Below are 10,896 nucleotides of genomic sequence, written 5' to 3' on the forward strand. Positions count from 1 at the left end.
CAATAGCTTGTAGTATTCATTCATTTTATTCCATTTTTTACAGCAGAAGTAACTGCTATTTTAAAAGCTTTATCGTTTATTTCAGATAGTTCTGCAGATAGCTATAAAATACTCAATGATTCACTGAGAACTCTGAAATCCCTATCATCTTACAAGCTCCCAGTCACCTTTTTTTTCAACATTTTAAACTTGTATGACAATCTTCTCTTGAAGGGTTTTCAAATTATTTTATTTTGCCTCTTCTTACATGTGGGAATTCCGAAAAATGAAAAGGCTGATATGGCAGCTAAATCAGCTACTACTTTCTTGACAACAGAGATTCCTCTTTCTGATTATAACAAATGTATACTACGTCATATTTTGCATTCCAAATGGCAAACTGAATTGGATGCACAGATGTATAATAAGCGTCATACAAGTAAGTCTACAATAGATCTCTGGCCCATTTTATACTGAAGAAAATTGGACATGATTTTAACTAGGTTAATGATTGGGCACACTCGATTTCCTCATCGAAATTTGTTGATGGAAGATCCACCATTTTGCACAATTTGTAGTAGTCCTATGTCTCTTTTAAACATTCTTGTAGAATGTGCACGGTTTTCTTTACAGCGTCTTACATATTTTTAGAAATTTCTCCATGAGTTGCCCCTCAAGGGCTCACCATCTTTAGGTGAGTATCCTGAGGAACCCAGGGATGTTTAATCCCTTTATGTTTACTCTCCCCTCCGTCTTCTGCTATTGGCTTTAATTCTTCTTTCACTCAAGTGTAGGCGAGAGAGATCTCCATGAGAAGCTGTCGCCGCTCTGTTTTCTTCCTGCTTCTCATGGACAGCAAATACCCCCCGTGTTTGCCGTGCGTGGCGACCCATTAGACGGGTGGTGCACTTTGGTCACCGGTGTATCAATCGGCTGGTACGTAGTCATCTGAGTGACTAGCCTGCTAGGTATGAAGCGAAGGGGTTAAACCTTTGGCTAGGCCTTAAGGGTGGTCACTGTCCCCGGGGGTAACTCTCAGCGTATAGGTACTGTTCAGCACTAAGGTAAGCGCCGTGGCTGGGAATGACCACAGTCGGTGGCTACCTTCCCTTGTTGGGCTCCGTGGTGGGCGGTGCCGTCGGGACTGAATCTTATTCGATATCGCATGGGCTCCTCCCGAAAATCTCCCTTCAGTGGGCATCCGAAACAAATATATTTTACATCTCCTCAACCGTTTGATACATATTTTGTCATAAATATAGTCTCGGAGAAACAAGAAACCTTTAATAAAGTTTCACCATTTTTGGTACAAAAAGTGTTGCAGCAGTTGTTGGTGAAGTTAAAGCAATCCGTAAAATGCACTCTGGTGACTGTCTGGTTGAAGTTTGCTTGAAAAAGCAAGCCCAGAAAGTCATAAAATTAAAAGCTCTGGCAACTATACCCGTCACTGTTAGCTTCCACATATCACTTAACTATTCAAAGGGTGTAATTACATGTGGGGAGCTTTCAAACGTCTTGCTAGAGGAAATAACAATGAAACTCAAACCGCAAGGAGTGACAAATGTACGCCAAATTAATAATCGTAGGGATGGACAACTCCTTCCCACTAAACACTACATTATTACTTTTCATTGTCCGAAATTACCTCAATTTTTATATGCAGGCTATATAAAATTACCAATGCGGCCATATATTCCAAACCCTTTAAGATTTTTTTCAATGCCAGTGCTTTGGGCACTCAAAAGCTAACTGCCGCGGGACCCTCACTTGCGTCCGCTGTGCAGAAAAAGGCCATGATAGCCATCAGTGTTGCGCAGCAGAAAAGTGCTTAAACTGCGAAGGCAATCATACGTCTTTCTCCCGAATTTGTGAATGCTGGCAATTAGAGAAAAAGATAATGACAATTAAATTAAAAGAAAACTTATCATATCCTGAGGCCAGGGGAAAGGCTTTGGTCCAAACCCCTAAACCTGGCATTAGTTATGCTGCTGCTGTGCAGAAACCATTCTGCGAAAACTGTTTATGCAACAACTGCACAAAAAGCAAACAAAAAACAAAACCCAAATATAAAATTTCAGATTCTGAAACAAAAAACTCTACAACCAGTACTCCTGAACACTGTCAAACATCCCTCAAGCTCAAGCTATCAAAACGTGGCCTATCTGCAAAAGATTTAAATACGAAATTTAAGAAATCAACGTTACGTACATCTGTCGCACTGGGACTCTCTAATCAGGGTGTCGTCCATAAGGACTTAATGTCTATTTTTGGTGCAACATCCAAGAGTTCCGAATTTATCTCAATTCATCCATCTGAAGAGGATGATGAACTTAAAATCAGTTGCGATCCCTCGCAACCTCCTAGCAATGTCCTTAATTCTTCCCTCGCAACAAGAACTTCTTAATGGGTACCTTTCTTTCTTGAAATTGTCGCGGCCTTCGGTCTAAATTAAATGATATGAAGTCCATTTTTAACAAATTTACTTACTGGACTACTTTTTTTCGCAACTGGCAGATATCACAGAGGCAATGGTCAATACATGAGACATCTCGGAAGCAGTATTGCAAGTCTTTAGCACCATAATGAATGTCGCTAATAACACAATACCAAAATCAACCCCACGTCTACGAAAATTTCGAAGACCGTGATGGAATGAAGCCTGCCGTGACAGTCTCAAACAACAAAAAAATTTTTGGAATCAGTTCAGAAAGTACCGACAACAAAAATCTTGTTGCTTTTAAAAGAACCAAAGTACTAGCACGACGCATTCGTCATCAAAGCCAGAGGAATTCATGGATATCATTTGTTTCTTATATAACCTCCTGTACTTCTAGTAAGATCTTATGGAAAAAGGTAAAGGCTGCCAGTGGAATTTATAGTGAATCATCCCTTCCTATTTTAAATACTGGAAATATGATGCATTCTACCCCTTTAGACGTAGCCATATCCTTGGCAAAGCATTTGCACAAGTATCCGCAATAGATTCTTATGGTCCTCATTTTCAGGCAATTAATAATCCCACGGAACGGTTGCCCTTGCATTTTAATGAAAGAAATGCATATTCTTGTAACTAGGATGTGTGAGGTAGAAACAGCATTATCTCAAGCCCATGATACCAGTGCAAGACCAGATGGGATTACTTATAATATGCTCCGGCATTTGAATACTATTTCCCTTTCCAACCTATTGCTGTTATTTAACAGAATCTGGAATCAGCAGAATTACCCATAACAATGGCGAGAAGCTATTGTGATACCTATATTAAAACCTGGCAAAGAATCTTCAAATCCTCTGAACTACAGACCGATTGCTTTAACGAGTTGCCTTTGCAAAACTTTTGAGCGACTGCTCATATAAGAATTAGAGAAACAAGGATGCATATCCTTCTTGCAGAGTGGTTTCCGTAGAGTCGTTCTACTTTTGACAACCTCATTTTACTGGAAACCCAGATCCGCAACGCATATGCTAAGAGGAACCCCCTTGTCTCGATATTTTTCGATATAGAAAAAGCATATGACCGTGTTTCGAGCTTTGGCATACTTTCAACACTTTTTAACTTTGGTTTTAGAGGAAACTTACCATCTTTTTACAGAACTTTTTATCTCATAGAACATTTCGCGTTCGTGTAGGCAACTTTTATTCTAATAGGTTTATTCAAGCTGAGGTAGCTCTCCAGGGAAGTGTCCTCAGTGTCACACTTTTTATCGTCCATCTTAGTCAAATTTTAACAATTTTACCTTCATCTGTACATGCCAGCCTTTACGTTGACGATCTGCAGATATCATGCCAAGGAAGTGATATTATTCTGATTGAACAGCAGTTGCAAACCGCCGTAAATAAACTGGTGGCTTGGTGCGATAACAATGGGCACACTATCTCTCCGGAGAAGAGCCGTTGTGTCCATTTCTGTCGGAAAAGAAAGCTTCACCTCGATCCAAATATTTATATTCGGAATATTCCATTTCCTGTGGTGAACGAAATACGGTTTTTGGGAGTGATTCTCGATCGGAAGCTCACCTTCCTTCCACACATCTTTTATTTGCGGAAGAAGTGTGAGAAGTCTTTGAATATTTTGAAGGTGCTCTCCAGAACATCCTGGGGTTCCGATCGAACCTCCTTACTCCGTATTTATCAAGCAGTAATTCTTTCCTGAATCGACTATGGCTGTATGGTTTACGGTTGCGCCTGCACATCAGTTTTGAGGCGACTGGATACCATTCTGCTTTGCGTATTTGTTCAGATGCATTCCGTACTTCTCCGGTTGAAAGAATATACGTTATATACCATTAGCTACCTCTACGTCTAAGGCGTAAGAAATTGTCTACCATATTTTATTTTCGAACAAAATCTGTTCTCAAACATCCTTTAGGCCGATTGTCATTGCCAGTTGGTCTTAGTCGACTGTAGAATGCCCGTCCTATGAACATGCTCCCCTTTTTTGAGAGAACCAAAATACTTCTTCATGACTCGGACCTTAACGATATTCGTGTTAGAGCTGTGGATTTCCTTCATTTCTCATATTCCATATCCTTCTCTTCTCTAGAAACTAATGTTTGGCGCAGAATGATCAGATCTGGTCCTTGCGCCATAAAAACCAATTAACTAACTTCTCTAGAAACTACGTCATGAACCGAAATTAAAATAGTCGCTCGATTTTCATTGCGATTGCTGCCAACCACAAAACTCGCAAAAAGTTCGGGTTCGAATCATCGGTTTGTTTACTTTCATTGAGATCATGGAACGGGATTGGAAAAACAATACAAGGACCGTAAAATTCGGATCCGAAAATAACTTTCGCATGGTTTTTCTTTAAATCTCTAACACATGTTTTGAATTTACTATAAATTGATACAAATATTTTAATTTCATGAATGAGGCACAGCTTAGAAATAAAAAATAACCCATAAAAATTGGGTTGCCATAATTGAGTTGCCATTGGGTTGCCATAAAAAACACCCAACTGAAAGCTACCAACAGGCAAGAAAAAGTCTAATTCTCATTGATGTTCTAGTTGAAAAAACATCTACTACTGATTGCTTAACGCTGATTGTACCATAGCAGACAACAGATAATCCCCGACCCAAACCATTCCCATTTGTACTACTATTCATTCAGTTCCATACCCTTCAGGAAGAATCGTGGCAACTTATTGACCGCAAGGCGTTTAATCTATTTTATCATAACCGACTATAAATATATGGGGACGAATTATGCTAGGAAGTTTTACATTTTTGTCACAATAATTTTTCAAATTATTATAAAACTTGATCAGTTTTTTTTTTTTTTTGTCAACGCTACTGATTTTCTGTATGTGTAAGTTCTAAAAGAATTCTTTGTCAAATACATATTTTAATGATTTTGTGATAAAAAAAATTATATAATTCTCCAGTATATCTAAAAAAACATTGCATTTGTTGCTACGCGCTCTTACAAATTATGCATGTTCTGAATTTGATGCTTGTGATGAAATTTTGTGGCATTAAAACGCAAAATCAAAAATTAGGTGAGCAGTTTTTTCAAATAAATAAGCTCATTATTTGTTTTCAGTCTTAAGTAGCCTCTTAGCCGATACAATTCCAGAGAACTGCACCGTTGCCCAGGGAACACCACGTGGAGGTGGGCTACTTTCGTTCCCCGCCCACCCACCCTCCATTGCTGCATCCGAAGACAGTTCTGATCTGAAAACTGCATCGAGCAGCCGACGACAGTTTTGATGTTCAACTGCGTCCTTCTGCGACTGGTATCTCACTGGAATATCCAAGGCTAAGCAGAACTTGTAGATCTCAAAGGATTCTACTACTGGCACTCCGACAGGAGCCATCCGTGCAGGCAAACCCAGAGCAGAACAAAGCTTGTAGACCATGTAGGATTCTACAACTGGGATATCAAACTTCTGGGTTGCAGATGGAGCCAGTTTTGCTGGAAGTTCTAAAGCCTGGCAAATCCTAAATACCATGTAGGAGCGAACCACTGGAACGGATTCCACTCTAGTCGCAGGTGGATCAGATGGTGTATAAACATCTTGATCCAAATCGGGATCGAAAATCAGATCACCGATTGAGGGTAAGTGAGGGAACATGTAATATTTCAACAGTTCCAAGATCGTCCAAAGGACGATCCATCCAATGATGGCCGTAGCCTCATTGAAAAGTTCAAAAAACGCACTAAGCATAGCTCAGCAAAAAAAGTCACACAACGATCAGTTGCAAAAAGAGAAATGAATCTTAACAGAGCAGTACAAAGTGGATTCATTGTTCCATCTGTTATATTGTTTGTATTTTGTGCTTTTGTTTAACGTTAAACAGCAATATTTCTGCTAACAACTATAATAAGAGTGATTGTTGAAATCTTCCACATCCAATAACAATTGAAGTTTTACCAATGATTATTACTAAGTAAACAATGGAATAAATCTAATAATTAAGCATAGAATACTAGAGGGGGGCAAAGAGGGCAGTTAATATTTAATTAAATGATGTGGGTTTTAATTGATATTTATTTTTTCGAATATTAACTAAATTTTTCATGAGGGATTTGAAACGAATACTATCGATCGAGATTGAATAAAACTTGTAAAAAAATGTATGGAGTAAAATTTGAGAACAATATTTCCTTTTCACTTAATAAGTTGAGAAATAATTTTCTGCTCTATGCTTTTTTTCAGGGAAATTATCTCATATTAGAAGTATAGTAAATAGTTAAAGAGAAGTGAAAGCAAAAAGAAGAAATGCGCAAAAATATACTAAAAAGTAAAATACACGCGAAACTAATGCACAAAAAGCTGCAAATTTTTAAAGTCTTGTACGTGAGCGTTTAGTGCTTCTTTGTATAATGGGAAAAACGAGTATAGATTTTGAGCACCCATTTGTCAACCAAATGGAACTCAAAAATCCCCACCAAATTATTTTAATAATAAGAATAATTATTGGATTTAATTTATCTAAGTGGCTGTTACCACATTTAGACGCTTGTGAACGTGCCGACCAACATACGGCCAACCCTGTAGCGGATTTGACTCCAAATTTGAAACATATCTATACTTTAGATGTTAAATCTATGCACCAAATATTACTCATTTAGCATTCATCGTTTTGTTGTAATCGTGTTAAATTATATTAGGACCACCGGATTGACAGATTTCCTCTGAATGTATTTCGTTCAAAATTTGATAGGGATTTAAAACTCTGAAGTAGAGAACATATACAAAATTTCACCCATCAAGCTGAAAGCGCTTTTAAATAATTGTGTTCACTCATATGCGTACTTTTTTTTTTTTAAACATGTTCCTCAAATTTTGTGAGATCTAAAACATAGTAAAATATGAAGTTCGATTTTTTTTTTAAATTGTTATAAGTGCAAACTATAAAATTATATTTAAACTATTATATATAAACTCAATTTAACTATTATAAGTCTGGGCTAGGCACCCAGTCAACCCATTCTTATTTAATTGATTGTTCACTTTTCAATAAGTTGGCACGATTTTTTTATGTTTGAAAAGCAACTGTACATTCATCTTAAGTCTTACCGAATCTTTAACTACTGTATCTTATTATAAACAGTAAGAGGCCGGAATAGCCTGATTGGCCGGGTGTTGGATTCGCATTCTCACGGTTGCGAGTTCGAACCCTGCCGGCCGAAGACCCACCGTTTGACTGTTGTAACTAGGCAATACATGTGTGTGGGTTAGTGCTGGTTTCAATTACCTAACCTACAAATTTGCCTGCCTAATTTAAAATATGCTAGAGCTAAGAAAACAAGGTTTAAGTTAAAGAAAATTTAATTACAACATATTTACAAGACTTTGTACAATTGCAAGATTAGTGAAACACGCTTCAAGATTAAGTCAGAATCGTTCCGGTCGCGGCAGTGTTTTTTTTTTTTTTTCTTTTTTCTTGCTTCGTTGGCTTAAATATAGACTGAAGGAGTCGTTAATTTGCATACTTGCCGAGATCAAAAATAACCACAAAGCGCACTGTCAATTTGATTTGAACCTAGTGGCAAATGTCGGTTTTTAGTGGCACTTTGTAGTACAGCTACAGCATTGTCAATTTGAACCTCGTGGCAAATATCAGTTTTAGTTTCACTTTGTAGTACCGCTACAGCATTGTCAATTTGAACCTCGTGGCAAATATCAGTTTTAGTTTCACTTTGTAGTACCGCTACAGGGACTCCCCCTCCAGTGTCAACGTAGATTTTTTGGATCAATTCGAAAGCGAACCTTTCTGCCCAACCTAGTGGTTGTTACTGGTTCTTGCTTCTTACCAACTGCTGTAGGTGAGTCGTCTTCCGATGCGATGAATGCTGGCTTCAGTCGATCTACATTGATAAAAGATGATTTTCCATTAATAAGCAACTTAAAAAGTTTGTCTGACTTTGACAAAACTTTGTAGGGGCCTTGATATGGCGATTGTAGGCTACGGCGAACTCCGTCGTGCCGAACAAAGACATGAGATGAATTGGATAGATCTTTATGAATAAAAACATTTTCACGGTTGTGCGATGATGCCGGAACTGGTCTGAGCTTGTGCATAATGTGTTGTAGTTTACCAACAAAAGTTGTCTGGTCAATCCTGGATTTGTTTTCCACGAAAAATTCACCTGGCAACCTGATGTTAGTTCCGTAAGTTAGTTGTGCAGGAGTAGCTTCGAGATCTTCTCTGTAAGTTGCTCTCCATCCCATTAATACCGTAGGAAGTGCATCCGCCCATCCTTGGTCTGCGTGGCATCTTATTGAGGATTTTAGATTTCGGTGAATCCGCTCGATAATTCCATTTGAGGATGGTCGTTATGGTGAGGTCTGAATGATTTCAGTTCCCAAAAGTGAAGCTAAGGACTTGAATAGATGAGATTCAAACTGCTTTCCTTCGTCTGTTGTTATCTTGGATGGGGCTCCAAAGCGGCCAATCCAATTTTCGTATAACGTACGGGCAACTGTTTTTGCTGTGATGTCTTGGATTGGAAAAGCTTCGGGTCATCTTGTAAATCGATTGATGCAAGTGGGGCAGTATGAATATCCTCTCGAAGGTGGCAGTCTTCCAACAATATCAACGTGGATGTGTTCGAACCTTGCAGAAGGAAGTTGATAAGATCCTAGAGGTGATCTTATGTGCCTTGAGACTTTATTGCGCTGGCATTCTAAGCAGGATCGAGCCCATATTGCGATATCTTTCTTCATGAAAGGCCAAACAACTTTTGTGCTCAGAAGCCTCTGTGTAGATCTGATTCCGGGAGGAGATATTCCATAGAATGAGTTGAAAATGATCTTGCGGAAACTTCTAGGCACGAATGGTCGAAGAATCCCTAAAGAAGTGTCACAGTATATATTCGAATCTTGATAATACATGGGTTGGAGTTTTAGATTAGTCTTGTCAGGATAAGATAGTAATCCCTTCAACTCTGCATCAGTTTTTTGCTCTTCAGCCATCTTGTTGTAGTTAATAGGAGATGGTGTATCGATAGTTGTAATCCTTGATAGAGTATCCGCTACAACATTTTCTGCTCCTTTAATGTATTGGATGTTGGTCGAAAATTGACCAATGTAATCAAGGTGTCTGAGTTGTCTAGGGCTTTCTTTCTCCGGCTTTTGTCGGAAAGCATAGATGAGAGGCTTGTGGTCTGTAAAAATTATAAACTGACGTCCTTCCAGCATGTGACGAAAATGCCTAATGGATGCGTACACTGCAAGTAGTTTTCTGTCATAAGCACTGTACTTTTTTTCCGCCGTCGATAGTTTCCTTGAGAAAAATGCAAGTGGTTGATAGCCGTCCGAAGAGCTTTGTTGTAGAACTCCTCCGATGGCTGTGTCGGATGCATCAACGGTTAAGGAAATACTAGCATATAATGATGGGTGAACCAAAGTTGCAGCATTTGCCAAATCATTTTTGCAATGTTGGAAGGCTTTCTCAGCTTCAACTGTCCAAACTATAGGTCTTTTGTCTTTTTTCTTTGCACCTTTGAGGTAATAAAACAATGGAGCTTGGTTGGATGCGGCATGCGGGATAAAACGTCTGTAAAAATTCATCATCGCCAAAAACCGTCTCATCTCCTGTACAGTTGAGGGTTTGGGGAAATTGACGATTGAGGAAACTTTGTCTTCCATTGGTTGTATTCCCTTTTCGATAATCTTGTTTCCAAGGAAGTTTACTTGAGATTTTCCAAAATTACACTTTGAAGAGTTGATTCGAATTCCTTGGTCTTGAAAACGCTTAAAAAGGATACGTAAATGGCTGATGTGTTCCTCTTCGTTTTTCGATGCAACCAAGACGTCATCGATGTAGGGCATGCAAAAGTCGAGATCTTGCAAAATGCTGTGGATAAATCTTTGGAATGTCTGCGCCGCGTTACATAAGCCAAAGCTCATAAAGGGAAATTCGAAAAGTCCAAAAGGCGCGATGACTGCTGTTTTCGGTATGTCTTCTCCTCTCACCGGTATCTGATGGTAAGCTCGAAAAAGGTCGATAATTGAAAAAATGGTGTTTCCTTCTAGTAGAAGTGCCAAGTCATGGATATGAGGTATCGGGTATTTGTCAGACTTTGTAACTGCATTCAGTCTTCTGTAATCGCCGCAAGGTCTCCAATCTCCATTCTTTTTCGGTACTATATGCAATGGTGATGCCCAACTGCTTTTGGATGGTCTGCAAATGCCTTGATCGATCATGTATTGGAATTCTCGTTTGGCCATGATTAGCTTCTCAGGTGGAAGTCTTCTTGCCCTGGAAAATACCGTAGGTCCAGTCGTTTCAATATGGTGTTCCACTTGATGTTTCACTTTAGCCTTTGCTTCCACTCGAGTAATTTCGGGAAACTCCATCAAAAGTTCTTTGTAAGGAGTGTCTTCAGCAAGAAGAGTGATTTTTCCTTCAGACGAGACTATCATTTGAACTGAAATCTTCCTTCCAGTGCTCGTGTCAATGA

The 10,896-nt window shown here is 38.9% G+C and overlaps 1 protein-coding gene across 1 annotated transcript; it reads right to left on the minus strand.

Annotated features, from left to right (window-relative positions):
- Positions 1–8,164: 8,164 nt before the first annotated feature.
- LOC129987674 (uncharacterized) lies at positions 8,165–8,662 on the minus strand. Its single transcript, XM_056095629.1, has one exon. It carries the CDS (start codon positions 8,660–8,662, stop codon positions 8,165–8,167), a length of 498 nt encoding a protein of 165 aa, XP_055951604.1.
- Positions 8,663–10,896: the final 2,234 nt, after the last annotated feature.

This window comes from Argiope bruennichi, chromosome 10 (genome assembly GCF_947563725.1).
Source record: "Argiope bruennichi chromosome 10, qqArgBrue1.1, whole genome shotgun sequence".
NCBI lineage: Eukaryota > Metazoa > Arthropoda > Arachnida > Araneae > Araneidae > Argiope > Argiope bruennichi.

Bases quoted from the DNA above. Each gene is read 5' to 3' on its own strand.
- LOC129987674 (XM_056095629.1), bottom strand. From the start codon at position 8,662: ATGGGATGGAGAGCAACTTACAGAGAAGATCTCGAAGCTACTCCTGCA.